General features: G+C 42.8%; 1 protein-coding gene across 1 annotated transcript in view; it reads left to right on the forward strand.

Moving 5' to 3' along the window:
- The first annotated feature begins 16,647 nt into the window (after window positions 1–16,647).
- Window positions 16,648–21,148, forward strand: part of PSMD11 (proteasome 26S subunit, non-ATPase 11) — a 28,806-nt gene continuing 24,305 nt past the window's right edge. Inside the window, exons 1-2 of the mRNA XM_032321581.1 lie at window positions 16,648–16,792; window positions 19,207–19,308. Coding sequence (XP_032177472.1) covers window positions 16,702–16,792; window positions 19,207–19,308 — 193 coding nt within the window. The 5' untranslated portion in view covers window positions 16,648–16,701. The remainder of the gene's footprint in view (window positions 16,793–19,206; window positions 19,309–21,148) is intronic.

A 21,148-nucleotide genomic window follows, 5' to 3' on the forward strand; every position in this document is an offset into this window, starting at 1 on the left:
TTTAAATCAAGTAGGGCTCTTGGTGGGGGGGGGGGAAATGGACCTATGGTAAAGAATCCCCAGATATGGGAGTAGTATATTAGAGTAAAACACAGAACTTCATTTGAAACAGAGTAAAAAGACAGAACTTCACTTGAAATGTAGCTAATAGAACTGGAACAGGCTTTTATTATTTTTTTAAAGCATTTTATTTATTTATTTGACATACAGCAAGAGCAGGAGGAGTGGGAAAGGGAGCAGCAGGTTTCCCATGGAGAAGGGAGCCTGATGCGGGTCTCAATCCCAGGACCCTGGGATCATGACCTGAGCCAAAGGCAGATGCTTAATGACTGAGCCACCCCAGGGCCCCTGGAACAAACCTTTAGAATAAACATAATTAGTGTCATTGGAGGAAGTCCAGGAAGAAATGCTAATGTCAGCCCTATTGGGTTGACAGGAGAGTGGAGAAAATGGAAGGAAAACGTGGCAGCTTTCTCTGTGACTCCTGCAACAGCAGTTCTTAGCCCTCTTCCTGCCTGCCAGTCTGTCTCCCACCACACGCTGGGAATGCCCACAAATGCCACCCTTGCAGTGGGGCGGGGATGTGTGGCTGAGTCCTGATCAATGGGACCTCACAGGGGAGTTCTGCTAGGAAACGTCAGGAAAGGTATTTCTCCCCAATTCCTGGAGATGTAGAGAAGGACAGCTCTCCTGAGTTTGGATGTAGCTGTGTGAGGATCAGCTGTCTGGACCAGCAGTGACCCTCTCGCAGCCACCCGGGGACAAAAGCCATGCTGAGAATGGCTGAACAGAAAGATGGCCCTTGAGTCCTTGTCTACTTTAGATATTCATCCCCTGTTATTGCAAATACCTACTTCCACTCTGTCACCCATTAACTTGATGTGGTATCGTTCGTGGATAGAAATGATTTTGATGTCATGGAATTCTTGTTTGTTTTCCTGTACAGTTTGTGCTTTTGAAGTTTAGTTTAAGTTTTTCCCTGTCACTTAGCTTTATAATATTACTTTCACATCTGGAGTTCACCCTTCAGATAATTGTTAGGTACCAACCCAGTTTTATTTTTCTCCACATGGTGGACTAGTTTTTCCAACTTCATCTAATAAATGGTTTCTTCTTTCCCCCATTCATTTGTGATATTTTTTGAAATTATTTTTTTTTTAAAGATTTTATTTATTTATTTGACAGACAGAGATCACAAGTAGGCAGAGGCAGGCAGAGAGAGAGGAGGAAGCAGGCTCCCCGCCGAGCAGAGAGCCCGATGCGGGACACGATCTCAGGACCCTGAGATCATGACCCGAGCCAAAGGCAGCAGCTTAACCCACTGAGCCACCCAGGCGCCCCGAAATTATTTTTTATTTTTATTTTTTTTAAGTAGGGCGTGGAGCCCAACTTGGGGCTTGAACCCACGACCCTGAGATCAAGACCTGAACTGATATCAAGAGCCTGTTGCCTAACGTGCTGAGCCTCCCAGGTGCCCCTGTGATGTCTTTTTAAAAATTGTGTATTAAGTTCTCTTTATCAACGGGTCCTTCTTAGAGTTCTCTGCTTTGTTCCTTTTGTTTATTGGATTGATATCCTACTATATGACCTTGCAATATGTCTTAATGTCTGCTAGAGCAAACCTCTTTTTCTCCATTTACTTGTCTTTTTTAAGGTGATCAAAGCCATTCGTGGACTTTTCTCCTTCATATAAGTTTTAGAGTACTCTTATTGTTTGTTTCATTCTTTGTTTCTTCGAGGCAGGGAGAGAGCACACAGGCCCCAGTGGGGATGGGGGTTGGGGGGAGGAGCAGAGAGAGAAGGAGAGAGAATCTCAAGCAGACTCCCTGCCTAGCTCAGAGCCCAATGTGGGGCTCAGCCTCATGACCCTGAGATCATGACTTGAGCTGAAATCAAGAGGCAGACATTTGACCTACTAAGCCATCCAGGTGCCCCGGTTTGTTTGTGTTTGCTTTTATTTATTTATTTTTTTAAGATTTTATTTATTTATTTGGGGGAGAGAGGGAGAGAGAGCACAAGCGGGGTGGGGCAGCAGCAGAGGGAGAGAAGCAGGTTCCTGACTGAGCAAGGAGTTGGGTGCAGGGGTCGATCCCAGGACCCTGGGATCATGCATGACTATGCATGAGCCAAAGGCAGACGCTTGACCGACTGAGCCACCCAGGCGCCCCTTTTGTTTTGTTTTTAAAACAACTTGAACTTTGTTTGTAGTTTACAGGCTTGGAGACAATTGCTGAACAGAATACTTAAGAAAAAGCCTATACAAAGTTGTGTAATGACATTTCAGAGCATCAAAAATACAAACATTCTTTAAGTTATCAGAAAAAGCGATCACTGAGAAAATAAGGATCAGATTGGCATCTGACTTTTTCTTTCCTTAAGATTTTGTTTATTTATTTGACAGACAGAGATCACAAGTAGGCAGACAGGCAGGCAGAGAGAGAGAGAGAAAGAGAGAGAGAGAGAGGAAGGGAAGCAGGCTCCCTGCTGAGTAGAGAATCCAGGGCTTGATCCCAGGACCCTGAGATCATGATCCGAGCCGAAGGCAGCGGCCTAACCCACTGAGCCACCCAGGCGCCCCAGTGTCTGACTTTTTATCAGCAACAAGAGACACAAGGATGCAGTAGAGCATTTGGAAAAAACAGAGCTTTGTGGTCTATTCTTTTTTTTTTTTTTTTTAAGAAAACTTCGTGATGTACCTTTAAACTCAAGCCTAATTGGCTTCAAATATTTTATTTTTAAGTAATCCCTACACCCAACATGGGGCTTGAACTTACAAACCTGAGGCCAAGAGTCACATGCTCCACTGACTGAGCCAGCCAGAGCCCCTAAACTCAAGCTTGATAGCACAGGGAGACCAGAAAACTGAACTGCACTCTCTGCCCTGAAGTTAAACGAATTATCTATTCATTCGAGGGAAGATCAAAGGAAATGAGTAAATAAAATGAGACCATTTATAATTTTTTTTAAAACTTTTTAAATTTAAGTGAATAATAGTAAGCATATATTTTGGATCAATATTTCTTACATTTTTTGTTTTGATTTTATGCAATTCTTTACACCATGAGCTTTGGAGTTAACCCAAACATTGTGGTGAGGGGATTTTCACATGTGAGAAGAACAGACTTGACATAAAACAAGATGACATCTCGAGGAGACAGTGTATCTGCTAAGAAGTACATATAATTTATGATAGAAAACAGAGCCTGTCAAATTTAACTTGAGACCTTTTACTCTGCTTGATCAGGGCTCTTTCTTTAGGTGGCTGGGTTGTGAATATTTTGTATCTTTCAGTTCTTTTCAGTGTAGAGAGTGATGAGTAATGTTACAACTCCTATAGAGTATTTTTACATCCGTAAAATTGCATCCTTCAACAAGGGACTTGGGTTTTTTTCCCATGTCATCTTTCTTTTCTTTAAGACAGAAGTATACTTTCCAACTTCACAATTTCTTCAAAGTGTTGAAAGGAAAATAAATGTTGCTCCTAGGAATTCTATTCCAGCCAAACCACCAGTCAAATCTGGGGAGAAAACATAAATGGAAGTCCACAGGAAGCTTGGAAAATTTGACACCCATTGACTCACTCTGAAATAACTACTTTTTGTTAGATTTTCTGGGGACTCGAGCCCAGGTGCAGTTTTATCCAGAAATGAAACATCTGTCTCATCCTAGGAGCATTCCAGCCTAGGTGCATGCGAAGGATACATCTACAGAGTACGTCATTTTGTAGTCATTTTCTGTTAGAAAATGTGTTCTGGGGGTGGCTGGGTGGCTCAGTCCTTAAGCGTCTGCCTTTGGCTCAGGTCATGATTCCAGGCTCCTGGAATCAAGCCCGATGTTGAGTCCCACATGAAGCTCCCTGCTCAGCGGGGAGCCTGCTTCTCCTTCTCCCACTCCCCCTGCTTGTGCTCTCTCACTGTCTCTCTCTGTCAAATAAATAAATAAATAATCGTTTAAAAAATGTGTTCCATAAGAAGAAAAATGAACCTTAAACCTTGTAGGGAACAATGAGGGCAATAAGAAATAGTTAGAAAATACATTAGGGAATTTAATTGCGTAATGTTAATTAGATTAGAACATTTTAAAGTAGTCATGAATGGAAATTCCACTCGTATCAACATGGTAGGTATGTCATATTGAGGTAGGTGAGCACTCAGCAAAAGGAAGTAAAAACATTTTAAGGATCTTGGGATCTTGTCTGTTCAAGGGGAAGGTGTAGATATTAACTCTAGATATTAAAGAAAAAGTTCACTTATGTGTGTAATAATTTAAAATGTAGGCACTTGATGATTGAGAGTTGAATAGAAAAAAACTGAATAAAGAAACTTGATCAATCCAGTGGAAGGCAGGAAAGTGGCAATGGGGAAATAAAAAGGAGAGGATACATTAAATAGAAAACTAGGGCGCCTGGGTGGCTCAGTGGGTTAAGCCACTGCCTTCGGCTCAGGTCATGATCTCAGGGTCCTGGGATCGAGTCCCACATCGGCTCTCTGCTCAGCGGGGAGCCTGCTTCCCTTCCTCTCTCTGCCTGCGTCTCTGCCTACTTGTGAGCTCTCTCTGTCAAATAAATAAATAAAATTCTTTAAAAAAAAAAAAAGAAAACTAAATAAGATGGTCAAAATTAAAATATTTTAGAAATTACCACAAAATGAAATGGGTTAAATACATTGATTTTTTAAACTATTTTAAAAAGTTTTTATTTATTTATTTGACAGAGAGAGACACACAGTGAGAGAGGGAACACGAGCAGGAAGAGAGGGAGAGGGAGAAGCAGGCTCTCTGCTGAGCAGGGAGCCCGATGCAGGGCCTGATCCCAGGACCCTGGCATCATGACCTGAGCCGAAGGCAGATGCTTAACAGCTGAGACATGCAGGCGCCCCAAATACACTGTTTTTTAAAAAGCTCATCTTGGATTAAAATCACGCTCATATGCCAACATCCAGCAATATGATATTTATAAAAGACACGTGTAAAACAACATAGAAAAACTAAATATTAAATAAAAAGATATACCAGGCAAATAGTAACCAAAAGTCATCTGGAGTAGCAATTTAGTACCAAAGTGTGATGTGAAGAAAAAAAATTTAATATTTTACTTATTTGAGAGAGAGCATAAGTAGGAGGAGGACACAGGGCAGAGGGAGAAGCAGACTCCCCAGTGAACAGGTAGCCCACCAGGTTCCCCCCAAAAAAAAAAAAAACTTTCTTAAGAGGAAATTTGACTTTCATAAAAGGAAGAATCCACCTAAAAGACTGAGCCATCTTATAAGTAGTCCCAACACTATTAGTAATGTGTGAATACAAAACAAGATAATATTTCACTTAGATTGCCCAAAATGCCATGTATTGGCATGGATATGGAGAAAATGGTATTCTGTCACACGATTTGAGAGGAGGTTGGGTATGTTGATACATGGTCATTTGGAAGAGCAATTTGGCAGTATCTAATGAAACTGAAAATGAGCCTATTGATATGATCCAATCATTATGCTTTAGGTATACTGAGAAGCTTTCACACGTGCGCAAGGATGTTCATGGGAACATTGCAACAGCAAAAAAAGAGTGGGAAACCCCCCCCCAAAAACCCCACAAAAAACAAAGAGTGACAATCTAAGTGTCCATTAACAGTGGGATGGTTAGGGGCACCTGGGTGGCTCAATTGGTTGAACATCTGCCTTCATTCAGCTCAGGTCATGATCTCGGAGTCCTGAGATCGAGTCTTGTGTTGGGCTCCCTGCTCCGTGGGGAGCCTGCTTCTCCCTCTCCCTCTGCCCCTTTCCCCCAACTCTCGCTCTTCCTCTCAAATAAATAAATAAAATGAAATAGTGGAATGGATAAATGTGGGATAGTCATATGGTGCAATGTATACAGTTAAGAGGAACAAGATAGCTCAGTATGCAGTTTATTCTGCAATGTAGAATGGTAGAATCAAGATGCATGACACTATGCTTGATGTGCTACTATTATAGAAATAAAAAATGATTGTTTACACAAAGTAATATGATATGTCAGTTACTGATTTGTCTCTAAACTGAGTGAAAAGTTTTTGCTCTGAGTGGGAGGGATGGGACTGGGAATGGTGGCTGAAAGAGATGTTAGTTTTCTCTATTTAATATTTTATTTCCTAAGAAGATGAATAAAAGTTGACACACAATTATTAATTCTCAGTGGTAGGAATGTAGGTGTTTGTTTTATAATTCCTATTACCTTCCTAGTCTTACTTTTTTTCCCCCTCAGAAATAAACAACAACAAAAAAGGAAATTAAAGTAAAATTGAAGAAGGGTGCCTGACTGGCTCAGTCCATAGAGCATGGGACTCTTTTTTTTTTTTTTTTAAGATTTTATTTATTCCTCAGAGAGAGAGAGGGAGAGAGAGTGAGCACAGGCAGACAGAATGGCAGGCAGAGGCAGAGGGAGAAGCAGGCTCCCTGCGGAGCAAGGAGCCCGATGTGGGACTCGATCCCAGGACGCTGGGATCATGACCTGAGCCGAAGGCAGCTGCTTAACCAACTGAGCCACCCAGGCGTCCCGAGCATGGGACTCTTGATCTTGATCTTGGGGTGGTGAGTTTGAACCCCACTTTGGGAGTAGAGTTTACTTTAAAAAAAAAAAAAAGTAAAATTGAAGAAATGGTTGAGCTTCAGTTAATATTCTCCATTGGAAGAGATACTATTTCCCAGACAATCTCCTTGAAGTTAAGAAAAGGGATGATAAAAAAAATTAAATAACTGAAATAATTACATATTTTAGCTACTGTGGGGGAGTACTGTTGCTCAACATCTTGCTGTAGAAAGATAAGTGCACCAGAGTGGCTCAGTTAGCTAAGCATCTGACTTCAGCTCAGGTCATGATCTCAGGGTCCTGGGATTAGTCTCTGCACTCAGCAGGGAGTCTGGTTGTCCTTCTTTCCGTCCCTCTATCCCTCCCCCCATCCCTGCCCATTTGTGCTCTTGTGCTCTCTCTCTCAAATAAATAAATAAAATCTTAAGAAAAAAGAAACATGAAGGAATTGAAGTTAATATTGAAAAATGTTTTGGAAAGTTTCCAAAAATTTTGTTTTTGGTAGTTATATGGTTATTTGTCAAGGTTTATAACATTTACTTTACATCCCATTTAGTCTCAGTTCTGTATTTAAATGGAACCACAGCCTACCACCAACAATGCTTTCCCATCATTGAGTTCACTGTTTTGATCCATCACTAAAATAAGATTTTATCAACTTTTTTTCTAGGAAAGTTCTTTGTCCTATATTCCCTGATTTTTTTTTAATGTTGCAAATATCATATCTGTCTCTCTTATACTTGCACATATCCTGAATAATATTCTTGGGCCACATTTTCTTCCTTTTCGAATTTATCTTCTGGCATTGAACCTTGCTTTAGGTCTGAGACAGATTCCCAATTCCACTCCACCCCATTTAGTCAACTTGCTTTGTCTGTCTGGTTGTCTGAAGAATACTTTCTTTCACTTTGGTGTTTGGCTTCTTAACTGGGATAGAGATTTGTGTCTACCATTCTGTGTCAGCCTTTTTTTTCCCCTTCCTGGAATATGATTTGTTATTTCCACCTGTAACTCATTTTTTCATTTATAAAAAAGACATTTTCAAAAATTATTTCTTTGAATAATCTGTTTTATTTGGTATGTTCTTTACTTCAGGGACGTCAATTACCTTTATGGTAGCTACCTTTCTTCCTTACTATTATTTCTATAGTCTAGGGATTCCCCAAAGTCTGTAAACTAACATAGATTACAGTCATGGAACGGTGATACTGTGACGGATTGGCAGAAACAAATTCAGTCCAGGTCTCCTAAGAATAACAAAGATAGGGTCACCTGGGTGGCTCAGTGGGTTAAGCCTCTGCCTTTGGCTCGGATCATGATCTCAGGGTCCTGGGATCGAGCCCCACATAAGGCTCTCTGCTCAGCAGGGAGCCTGCTTCCCCCCCACCCCCCATCTGCCTGCTTCTCTGCCTACTTGTGATCTCTCTGCCAAATAAATAAATAAATCTTAAAAAAAAAAAAAAGAATAACAAAGATAAAACCCTTTTGAAGATGGGCTCACAGTTCAAAATTACAAACGCATGAGAAAAAAATCCCCCAGGAGGGAAATTCAGTAGATAGGACAAGCGGCAGAATTAGCTCCCCAAGAACATCAAATAATGACCGAATACAGATTACAGACTTTGGTTTAAATACTGAAATAGGGGCGCCTGGGTTGCTCAGTCTTTAAGGTTCTGCCTTCGGCTCATGTCAGGATCATGTCCTGGGACTGAGCTCCTCATCTGGCTCCCTCCTCGGTGGGAGGCCTGGTTCTCTCTCTTCTACTCCCCTTGCTTGTGTTCCCTCCCTTGCTACGTCTCTCTTTGTCAAATAAATAAAAATCTAAAAAAAAAAAAAAGCACCTTAAAAACATAACAGAAGGAATCCGATGCCTAAGAAAATAATACTTCAGAAAGGGACCAAATAAATTTTATAGAAATGGAAACATATATTTCTTTGTTTAAAATTAAAGCTTAGGGGCGCCTGGGTGGTTCAGTGGGTTAAGCCGCTGCCTTCGGCTTGGGTCGTGATCTCAGGGTCCTGGGATCGAGTCCCGCATCGGACTCTGTGCTCAGCAGGGAGCCTGCTTCCTCCTCTCTCTCTGCCTGCCTCTCTGCCTACTTGTGATCTCTCTCTGTCAAATAAATAAATAAAATCCTTTTTTAAAAAAATTAAAGCTTAGTAGTGGATCAGAAGGAGATCAGATGCAACTGATGATATAATCAGTGAACTATTAATACATTAAAAAATCACCTGGAGTTTAGCGTAGAGAGATCAGGAGATGGAAAAGATAAGAAATATGGTGATAAGAAGCAGATAGTCTAACAGTGCTGTCCAATAGAAATATAATTTGAGAGGGGCACGTGGGTGGCTCAGTTGGTTGAGCCTCTGGCCCTTGGCTTGGGTTCAGGTCAGGATCTCACAGATTGTGAGAAGAGGTGGGCTCTGGCGGGGAACTGAAGATTCTCCCCCCACTCACGAGCACACACACACTCTCTCTCTTTCTCAAATAATTCAATCTTTTAAAAAAGGAAAAATATATTGTGAGATACATACATCATTTAAAATTTTCTTGTACTCAGAGGCACCTGGGTGGCTCAGTCATTAAGCACCTGCCTTCGGCTGGGGTCATGATCCCAGCGTCCCTGCACGGCGGGGAGCCTGCTGCTCCCTCTCCCACTCTCCCTGCTTGTGTTCCCTCTCTCGCTGTGTCTCTCCCTGTCAAATAAATAAATAAAATCTTAAAAAAGAAGTATGAGTGTTAAAATAAGGACCTTTTAGTCAAAGACAGAAGTTATCACTAACCTGCTTTCGGTGAAGGAGAACAATAATAAAACACAAATGCAATAAGGTACCGGGAGGTCTAGAGAACAGTGGCAGTGTGAGAGAGAAGGATTTCCAAAGAGAGATGAAAAGATAAAAATGACGGAATTTGCCCAATTTTTACGTTTTTTACCCTCTCAAGCTTCAATGGCAGCAAGCGAATGGAGCTGGGGAATCACCACTAGCTTTGATCTGCTAACCTTACTTAGCTCCCTGTCTTGCTGCTGCACAGAGTATGGGGCAGAGAAGTAGAAGGGTATAATCTTGATTAGCAGGGTAGCACATTAGAGCAGTCCCCTATTTGGTCATTTATGGGATATAGAACATTTCAAAGGCTCAGTGAAAAATGAACAATTATAGGGGCCCCTGGCTGGCTCAGTCAGTAGAGCATGGGACTCTTGATCTCAGGATCATGAGTCGGAGCCCCACATTGGTACAGAGATTGCTTAAAATAAAAATGATGAAATTAACAGTTACACAGGGGAAAGAAATCGTTTTGGAATATAGGGTAGCATGGGGGAGATGGGGGCTTTATAGTGTGTTTTGAAATGGTGGAGGGACAGAAGAAAGGTTGACAGAGGGGGAAGGGAGGCGAAACGAGGTGAAGAAGTCTAAGATTGGAAACAGAAGTGACAGGGACACCTGGGTGGCTCAGTCCGTTAAGCATCTGTCCTTGGCGCCAGTCGTTTGAGCCTTGCATTGGGCTCCCCGCTCAGCAGGGAACCTGCTTCTCCTTGTCCCTCTGCCTCTCCACCAGCTTGTGCTCTTTCTCTGACCCTCTCTCTCAAACACATAAAATAAAATCTTAAAAAAAAAAATGGAAACAGAAGTAACAGTTGATAGAGCCTATTGTTACAAAATCACTAAAGTTTCGTTTAGCCTTCTATGAGGGCTCCTAGAGGAAGCGAGAGTTGTGGAAGCTTATCAGCTAATTTAGTCAGCAAGTCAACTATCTTTTATTTATTTTTTTGGTACTTTAAAAAAAAAAAAGATTTTATTTACTTGTCAGAGAGAGAGCGCAAGCGCACAAGCAGGCAGAGGCGGAGAGAGAAGCAGGCTCCCTGCCAAGCAAGGAGCCCAATGCGGGACTCGATCCTAGGACCCTGGGATCATGACTGGAGCCAAAAACGGCTTAACCCACTAAGCCACCCAGGTGCCCCTCAACTGTCTTTTAGGAGATGCCATTTATTGAGCACTTCTGTGTGTCAGTGGTAGTGCTGAAGTGTCTTAAAAACTTTAGCCTTCAAACAACTCTGTGAAGTAGATTATTATTATTATTTTTTTTTTTGGTAAAATACACAGAATGAAATTTACAATTTTAACCATTTTCCAGCATACAGTTCTATGATGCCAAGCCTATTCACATTGTTGAGCAAACATCAAATGGAATATATATTTTTTAAAGATTTTATTTATTGTTTTTAGAGAGAGAGAGGGTGAGAACAGGGGTAGGGGCAGAGGAGGAAGGAGAGGAATGAGTGGACTCCATGTTGAGCCCAGAGCCCGACGTGGGGCTGGGTCTCATGACCCAAGATGAAGACCTGAGCTGAAACTAAGAGTTGGACACCAAACTGACTGAGCCACCCAGGTACCCCTCAAATGGAGTAGATTTTTAAAATCTACTAGTTTTATGGATGACCAAATTTGGTCCCAGAAAGTTTGAGTAATTTGACTATTAAATGGTAGTAGAGTGAAGATTTGCACTCCATGTGTGCCTGACTTCAAATTCCATTTTCTTTCTTTTTTCTATAGTAGATAGTGTCTTTGCCAAAAGTAACTTGAAAGCCATCTTTAAAGATTATTATCTAGGGCAGGAACCCAAAGGACCTCCTGGTCTTCCAATCAGAGATGTGATTTGGGGATAAAAAGAAAGATAATGGGAGGTAGATGGGTGGCTACATAGGGATACTGATGGACCAAATAATCATTTGCTCATCCTACATAGTCCTGATTTTCTCCATGTCCACATACCATATGCATTGTTATTTAAATTGATCCACTTTGTTTTTCATTGTAACTATATGTCTCTACCATCAATAGAAACTCAGTGGTATTATTGCCCATAACCAGGATGTAACAATAAACACAAAACCAAGGAAACCTAATTCCAGCTAGATACGGTGCCTCCTCTCACTTTGTTAAAAAAGAAAGATGAAAGAATATTAGAGAAAATGGAAAATGAAAATGAAAAGGATTGGAAGATATTTGGAAAGGAAACATGTCCTGATGTTTCAAGAATGGGGACTATGGCATGGGTGGGCCTCATGGGGGTGGAGGTAGAAATTAGAAAGTCGTTAGGAACCGAGGTGGCCTTCTTGGGTGGGCTTTGGAGTCTCCTTCATGATATTCCTGCCTCTCTTCACTCATCTACTGATTTTTCCCTCTACCCACATGATTCTTGTTGGTTCCGAGCGACAGGTTTTGATTGCAGTTCCCTTGGCTAGCTGGCTCAGTCTCTCAGTTCCCCCGGTTCCTGAGAGGGGAATTGGAGTGGTCCAGCTAGTCTTTTCAGGCCAGTCCTTACAAACCCTAGGTCATGGCTAATCTGGGACAGCCCCATCACCCCTACCGCATATAAGCAGCAATGGCTAAACAGTCACAGAGTGTGGGATATGGACATTGCGGGCAGCAGAAGTTTGTGGCAGGACAGATACTAGCACTCATCCAAGAGATATTTATTGAGTGTTTGCCATGTGTGCAAGCCACTATGGTGGGAGCTGGGGGCTATAAGGGTAGAAAAGACTGACACGGTCCCCGAAACTCTGTGGAGGGAAGTGAGCTTTACACGATGGACACAATAAAATGCATGACTGTGTTAAGTCCTAAGAAGGAAATAAATAGAGTGATATGGTTACTGGGCCGAAGGTAGAGGAGATTTCTTTTATTTATTTATTTTTTAAAAGATTTTTTTTATTTATTTGACAGACAGATCACAAGTAACAGAGAGGCAGGCAGAGAGAGAGGGGCAATCAGGGTCCCTGCTGAGCAGAGAGCCCGATGCGGGGCTCGATCCCAGGACACCGAAATCGTGACCTGAGCCGAAGGCAGAGGCTTTAACCCACTGAGCCACCCAGGCGCCCGGAGGAGATTTCTTTTAATGGGATGACACCGAAGGCCTCTTTGTAGAAATGATTTTTGAGCTGAAACCTGGGGACAGAACATGAAGGTTTTGAAGTGGGAAAGAACTTGGCCTGTTTGAAGAAAAAAAGAACAGAAAAGAACAAAACCCCGAATTTGCCAACTGAGCAGAGTGAGCAAGGGGTGACGTTGGAGAAGTAGGCAGGGGCCTGATTATGCAACGCTTTGTAGCCCCCAGTGAAGGGGATGGTAACCAGACCCTCCCAAGGCCCAGCGTATGGATACACGCAGAGAACAGGTGGAGCAGCTCGGCTTGGAGAAGAATGGCTGGACAACTGCTAGAAGGTTGCGGTGGTAGGAGGGGGAGTTTTGGTGACATTGAGAATGTCCCATTCCTGAGAATGACTTACATTTTTGCAGCTGCTTAAGTTTAAGAACTTTGGTTACCTATCAATGCAGTCAGTGAAAGGTGGCTCGCAAGAAGTTGGTAGTGATCTCCATAGTTACTTCTCAGTCTTCTGTAATGAAGATGCTACATGGAAAGAAAATCACATTTATTCAACATGTCTCCATATTAGCTTATCTGCTATCCTTAGAGAAACCTTGAGAGCTAGGTTTTATTATCCATGTTTTCCAGAGGGAAAACCAACGATCACAGAAATTAAGAAACATGTTAAAATCACCAGCTACTTAGAGGCTGGCCTAGACTTTGAAAGCAAGTGAGTGCCTCTAGAACTAAAAAGTGGCCCTTTTATTGCATTTTCTGCTGGATGATACTGTTTGAAAGAAAAAGGTACAATGTAGGTGTAGAGATCATTCCCTTGGACTTGATGTGAAAGAAAGGGAATGATCAAAGGCAAGTAGTGTAATCAACCAGTCTTTGAATGCCTCTTGCATCTCCCATGGGATCATTGCGTAGCTCCTCCAGTAGGAGTGTATATATATAAACTTTTCAAAATGTTAGAGAGGATGGTGTGGAACCAGTACCTGAGGAACATGTTCAGGAGAATAAATAGGAGGCAATATTTAGCTGTGGTGGCACCGGTCAGAGAAAGGAGGAGTCAGTTTGGGTAACTAGGAAACTGAGCAGATGGTGGTGCTGTAAATATGTTGAAGGACTTGGTGCAGGTACAAGCTGCATCCCTCTATCCATTCTCTATTGGATCTCCTGTCTCTTCCCCCTGATAACATCTTGAGCAGATCTCCTAACTTTCAGGTCTTTTCTAATGATTTTAAAACCCATTCTATTTTTGCTTTCTGCTCAGTTTTGCTGTGAACCTAAAACTGCTCTAAAAAAAGTTTATTTAGAAAAAAACTCCACTCTGGCCTAAATCAAAACATCAATTTCAAATCCAATTTATTTTTTTATTTTTAATTTTTAAAAATGATTTTACTTATTTATTATTTGAGGGAGAGATTGAGAGAATGAGTGGGAGGCAGGGCAGAGGGAGAAGCAGAATCTTCGGGAGCCCTACATGGTACTTGACCTCGAGGAACCTGGGATCATAACCTGAGCTCAAGGCAGATACTTAACCGACTGAGCCACCCAGTCGCCTTTTATTTTTAAATTTTTAGAGATTTATTTGAGAGAGAGTGCTTGCACAAGCGGGGAAGGGACAGAAGGAGAGACAGAGAGAGAGAACCTCAAGCAGGCTCCCCATTGAACGCAGAGCCCAGTGGATATGGGCTTGATCTCACAATGCTGAGATCATGACCTGGGCTGAAATCTAGAGTCTGTGCCACTCATCCGACTTGAGATTCCATTTCTAATTTAAAGCTTCTCTCCTTTCTGACTCTCAGTTGGGAATTTGTGTTTAGCTTATATTTTTCCTCCCTTCTTTTTCTTCCCTCTCTCATTCTGCTCCTCTGGCATTAGGGGAAGGATTAAAGAAAGGAAGTGAAAGTGTCTCTCATGACTAATGTCATCAGAAGCAGAGATCCAGGTGCTGATTCTTTCTTTCTTTTTTTTTTTTTTTTTAAGATTTTATTTATTTATTTGACAGAGAGAGATCACAAGTAGGCAGAGAGGCAGGCAGAGAGAGAGGGGAGGAAGCAGTCTCCCTGAGGAGCAGAGATCCCGACACGGGGCTCCATCCTAGGACCCTGGGACCATGACCTGAGCTGAAGGCAGAAGCTTTAACCCACTGAGCCTCCCAGGCACCCCTGAAGGCAGAGGCTTCAACTCACTGAGCCACCCAGGCGCCCCGCTGACTCTTTCTTGTTGGGAGCATTTATGGGTCCTTTAGAGGCTATACCTGTGAACCTTAAGGTCCCTCTTCAGTCACTGCTTTTTGATGTCCACTCTTCCAGCCCATTACTGGGTCTTTTCACTCTGATGAGAAGCCCTATTGAGTTAGCCACCCGACTCTGTCAAACACAGTGCAGGCTGTCCCATTGCTTCCCTTTTTCCTTGTCCTATTGTGGAATGTATCAGCCCTCTTCCCTAATTCAGAATTCTCTAGGCCCATATTGGTAAACACCTTCATGAATGTGCACAGAGGCCCCAACCTCCTGGAGAGCTAGGTCTGGTTCACCTCAAAACTCTTACCAATGTGGATGCACAGAGATGGCTAAGTTGCTGTAGTCAGTGAGATTCACCAGCTCGGGAGAAAGATCTCGCAGATCCCCCAAGTCTTTTGTAGTGCTCCCTCTTTATAGTGAGGTGAGCATTTCATCCTCTTCCATGATTTCTTCTAATGAATTCCTTTTGAATTTTTATCTCTCCATGGTGGATGCTGGAAGTAGATGAAGGTTTTAGGATTGGTCTAGTCATTTTTCAGTAAATCTTTTACTTACTAAAGTAGTAAGGATGAACTGGTAGGCCTCCTATAGAAGGTGAAGATACTTACTTCCTGCTGTTCTCAGCTGTGGAATTTTATAGCTCATTAGCATTCTGGCATGATATGTTAATTGCACACCAAATTGAGGAAGGAGGAATGCCCTTTCTAAGAAAAGAAAGACTTAGTTTTATACTGAGATTGATGGACTCTCAGAGTTAGGAGAACTCTAGAAGCCATTTAATCTATTTCCCCACCATTGCTATGAATCCTGTTTACAACTTGATGAGATGTTCATCAGTTTTCATTTGGACACATCCAGGAACTAGGAATGCATTCCCTAACTTTCAGATCTCAGCTCTGCCAATTACTGTATGAGTTTCACCAAATCACTTTAGGTAAACCCGGTTCCTCACCTATGAAAGGAGTGTGAATAGCATCTTCTTCACAGAACATTGTTGGAAGGATAAGAGAAGATAAATATATAAATTTCCTAACCCAGTCACAGAAGAGTGCAATGTTGGTTCCCTCTCCAGGTCCCTTTAGGGGACAGCATATTCAGTTTTCGGATTGTCTTCACCGGAGAAATATCTTCTTCATATTGAACTGCCTCTATATTTTTAGCTCTTCCCTTAAGCTCACCCCTCAGTGGTCCTACAGAATGTCTTTTCTCCTTTCATTTGACAGCCCTTCAGTATCTGTGATTTTAGGCGAAGGAAGTGGAAATATTAGAAAAATCCATTTTTTTTTTCTTTTCTGAGTGGGGAGTCCAGGTAGCTGTTAGACTTCCCGCGTGACCCCCAAGAGGGGTTTACTGAGTGAATGGGGCAAAGATGGTATTTCACTTTCTAACATCAGTTCTCCCCGACGCTGGTGGGTTTAATCACAGGCTGGCTAGGGTTCTGTAGGATTCTAGCCTGCAACGTACGTGTGAATGTGTGTGTATGTGTGTGTGTGTGTGTGTGTGAAGAGAGGGAAAGAGAGAGAGAGATGTTGTTAGACGCTTGGACGCCTTTGAATGTTGCTATTCTTTGTCTGCCACATCGTGAGCACTAATGCGATCGTTTATTGCCCCAAATGAATAGTTAAACGTGGAAGTGACAAAGGAAGCCAAGCGGCTTTCAATGAATACCTAGGCGGGTGCTCCGAAAGTCCTCTCAAGGGCGAGCTAGGAGAGTTGCTGTTACGAGGCCTCTTTTGGGGTGGGTGGGGACTTAGCCTTCGGTTCCAACGCTTAGGCACCGCCTCTTTGACTCGCGGGCTGGCCGCTAGGCGGTGCTGGGGAGCTTGCCGCCCATGAGCGCGGGCGCCCCAGCTCTTACCCTCACCCCTCAATCCCCGACAGGCGGCAAGACTACAACTCCCGTAGTGCTCTGGGAAAGGGAGGGTGGGGGCCATGGGGGGAAGAGGGAGGCGAGGGCGGGCTTTCCGGGAGTGTGTTTCCGGCGTCGGCGGCCGCGGCCGGGGACGGTGTGAAAGCGGTAAGATGGCGGCGGCGGCGGTGGTGGAGTTCCAGAGAGCCCAGTCTCTACTCAGCACCGACCGGGAGGCCTCCATCGACATTCTCCACTCCATCGGTAAAGGTCGCCGCGCCCCCTCTCTGACCCTGCCGGCTCAGCTGGGCTTGTGTGGGTCGGCGGCGACGGAGCGGGGCCGGGCTAGCCGGCTCTGGTGCTGCTGACTCACTGTGTGTGAGGGGGGCCGGGCCGGGGGCACAGGCCGCTCGCAGCTCCCTGGAGCCCCTTGGGTCCCACCCGGGTGGGACGCCTCGAGGCAGCCCCGGCGTCCACTTGCCGGCTGCTGACTCACGGTGGGCTCCGCGTGGAGTGAGAGGGTGGGCCGAGCCGGGGCCCCCACCACTCCCCAGCCTTGCCCCCGCTCTGGCCCGTGCGGGCTGGCCCGGGACCGCGAGCAGTGCCGGCCGGCGGGCTTGTCGCGAACAGGACTGAGAGCCTCGAGTTGAAGGGCCTTGGCGAAACCCGCTGTACACAGCGTTTCCCGCCGTTGTTATCAGCACAGCCCGCTCCGGGTGGCAGCGCGAGCGCTCGCTCTTCTCTTGGAGTTTTCTTCCTCGGGACCCTGAGAGCTGCTGCCTCTCCCCAGCCTCGCAGCGGAAGGCTCTGCTAAAGGGATGTCTCTTTCTGAATGTGGGAAATACGGAGGGGACACCCACCGCAGATTGGCATTTGGTTTGAAGAGGTGCCCGAGACGTCCCTTTGCCCCCCGTGTAGGGTGTAAGAGCGAGATGGGACCGCCCGGCTAGAGGAGGTGACTAATCGTCCTAGTCTCCCCGGTAGAGGTGGGAAGTGAGTTCGGGGAGTGAGGTGTCAGCCGCGGAGTTCGGGGAACGCGTCGGCCGCGGACTGCCAGAGAAAATGAAGAGTCAGTTTGTAGTAGATTGCCTTACACCTTGCACACCGCAGGAAAACTGAAACGGGAGCTCCAGCCAGTCGCTTCCGACAAGTTGCCACCGGGATTCAGGTGTGAACAGAAATAAATTTGTGATGACAGAGAAGGCTTTTAATGTTCAAGTCGCAAAGGGTTCAGTTAGGGCATGGGTTAGCTCTTCACTGCACGTGTAGTAATGAGATCTTTTTAACGCAGCTGGAGAAGATTCAGATCGGATCAACAAGTAGCGTAGGAACGCACGTGTATGTGGGACCTCCAGGGTGTTGGCTTTTATGCTGACTTCCTGGTCTGTTGAATTTTGGTATTCCTGACTTGCATGGAGAAAAGACCATGACAAGAGCTTGATGTCTTTATCTTTCGGGGTACTGGAGAAGGGAATGTGGGGGCTAAGATGCATCTGTGAATGGATGATTTTGCAGTCAAATGCTCTACCCCTGAGCTATACCCCCTATGGATGATTTTGTTAAATGAAAGTCTTTAATTCTGAAATTCTGACCCTGAGTTAAGTCAGTTACAATTATAGAACCAGCATCATCTCAGTCACACACACACACACACACATATATATATATATATGTGTATATATTTTTTATTCTAGGAGTACATGCTAATGTGAGAAGCATGGATTTTTTGTGTGTGTGCTAAGTGCCTAAATTTTTGACTTTTGTAAGTGAAATTATGATGAACATTATAGTTGGAGTATTTTGTGATTGCCTGTTCCACTAGGAGAGAGTTCCCTGAAAGCTTCCCTCTTAGAGCAAGCTTGAGTCATGATGGTTACAGTCTTACTTTTTCCGGACTCCATTATGGAGTATCTAAATCTTGGTTTTTGTCAAGTCATGATGCTTTGTAAGAGAAGTGATAACTAGTGATGGTCACTAAAATGATCACCGCAAACTCGGAGAGGTTATTCAGTGTTTGGTAAAATAGTTATTAACAGTTGAAAGTGGGACAGATAGCACAAAGTTATTTTAACAGGTCCTGAATCCATTATACAGCAGCAGTCCGTCCTAAGGATCCATTACAGAGCAACAGTCCCTCCTAAGGATCACACTGGAGCCTTGATTGAGTTGTTTTTCCTGAATGGCTTTGTAGAACTGCTTACCCCAAGCACTCCATTAGAGGTGTGCTTAAAATTTATTCAAAGACTCTTGACTTTTTTAGTCACCAGTAAATGATGGTCTTTTGCTTTTAGTTTGTGGCAGGTAAACATATAGGCATGTTTAATATTTTCAATAACAAAGTGCCTAACATGGGGCTAATCACCACAATATGAAGAACTTGTTTGAATTTTTGCTTTAACCAAGTGACTACGACAGAAATCTCATTGTATGTGGGTAAGGGGAATTCTGATTCATAGAATGAAAAGGCACATTTAAAATTGGAGAGGAATCTATTTTTATAATTTACATGGGACATATCTTACATGATGATTTCACTTTTTTAAGAATTTTTTTTTTTTAAGCTCCCTAGAATGTGTCTTTTGGTAACTGAGTTTGTAATTGGTCTTGTGAGGGTGAAATCTTCCTCAGTCTTCATTTTTTACCAGAATTTTAAGAAGGTTTGCATTTTCCTCTCCCAGTGAAGCGTGACATTCAAGAGAATGATGAGGAGGCAGTGCAGGTCAAAGAGCAGAGTATCCTGGAACTGGGGTCTCTCTTGGCAAAGACTGGACAAGCTGCCGGTAAGTGATGCAAATGGGTTGCTTTTTCTTTTACTTGAAAAGTTTCAAGTTTCTATTGGAGTAGAGGAACATAGGAATGCATCCAAACAGTTTATTAGTGGTATAATTCCATTTTTCATCAACTTGTTGAGCTTCAGTTTTTTAGCAGGAAGTTAGGTGGACCTTTAAATTCAGTTCTTTCGTGGAACAGTTTTCTGCAGGTGAGAGGAGATCCTGTTCCTGTTGGGATATAGTGATCTCTGTGATTTGTTTTTGTGTGATTTGAGTTTTCACTGTGTTCCCTTACATAAGGGCAGCAGCTGTCTTTAGTGATTTCAGCTCTGATGTATTTAAGATGGATAGCGACTTAGCCTCCCCCCCCCCACTTGAAAGTGACTAGGGATTTTGCATCCAATTCAGTGTGAGAGACCAATTCAGAGTAAGACGTTCAATGGAATGTCCTTTTTTTCTGTTAAGAGAGTAGGTGAGACGTTAAATGGAAAGAGCTTTCCCGAGATTTCTCCGTGGGACTTCGTGCATGTTATTGCCCAAACATTGTATTTGTAATTGAATCGTTGAGTTTCTAGGCTTGAGGTGATACTCTGATGATGGGTGTGTCCTTGGAATAAGAGTCTTTGAAGTAAGAGACCAGGAAGGCCTTTGACTGAGTAAGGTGGTAATAGTATTTAGAGAAGCTTAAGCTTAAAATGGATGATTTTTGTCAACTTTAAAGTGAATTTAGGTCTTATCTAATTTAGAATGGATTAAGCTAGGGTGAGGGACCTCATGATTTACTTTCCCCAAAATAATACTGTATCCAAGAGGTACAAGTTAGTGAAACTTCTTGAACTTACGAACTAAGATCTTTCGCAATTAAGGATGACTAACATTGTAAAAAGATGTATGCAGTTGGGAGGATATGTTTATGTAGTTTTTGAATTTTATTTAAAGTATTTAAAAATATCTAAAATATCTATAATAAAACAGTTTTTAAGTGCTGTCAGCTAGTTACTATTTTAAGCACAAAAATGATTTAGTTTATTGCATCTTCAAAACAACTCAGTAATGTGGATGCTGTTGTCCATTTTACACCTGCGGAAACAGAGCACAGAAGAGTTAAATAACTTATCCGAGGTCACTCATCTAGTACGTGGAAGAGCCAGGATTTGAACCAATTTGTCCTACTTCAGTGCTTGAGGCCTTATGGTGTAATGGTTCATACTTTCCATAGTTAATCACTTAACGCGTTATCAGTGGTCAGTGCTGAGATTTTCACTTTATTTTTTTAAGTTTATTTATTTTTTTTTTTAGTAATTTCTATACCCAGCGTGGGGCTCGAACTTGACCCTCATATAAAGAATCATATGCTCTTCTGACTGAGCTAGCTAGGTGTCCCTGTTTTTTTCATTTTAGATTGACTTCCCTCCTATTTAACATATTTATGGATTCCTTTTGCCTGTCAGTTAGTGTGAGCTTGGGATTGCATAATAGTTTTGATCATTGGTCCATACAAAATATAATTAATAAGGTGATTTTCCTGAAAGAATTAGAAAGTCAGATAAAGTGATTTAAGACTTTTCTGTTGTTTAAATTTCCAAATACCTGTTTTCCTCCAGTAGCATGGATAATTGCAAGTAGCATGTAGTATGGTCAGTACTTCAAAAATTTATCCAAAAATGTTAACTGTTTTGCTTGAAATTCCTATTTTATGCTTTGCCCTCTCCTTATTCCTTGCCCCTCCCTTTTTTGTGACTCAGTACCTGAGAAGTTGAGAAATGTATAGCTAAACCTATTGGAATTTAACAGGTGAATCATAAGGACTTTTAACAACTTTTCTAGGTCATTTGTCCTTGTTTTCTAA

The sequence above is a fragment of the Mustela erminea genome, chromosome 18 (assembly GCF_009829155.1).
Source record: "Mustela erminea isolate mMusErm1 chromosome 18, mMusErm1.Pri, whole genome shotgun sequence".
NCBI classification, from domain to species: Eukaryota; Metazoa; Chordata; class Mammalia; order Carnivora; family Mustelidae; genus Mustela; species Mustela erminea.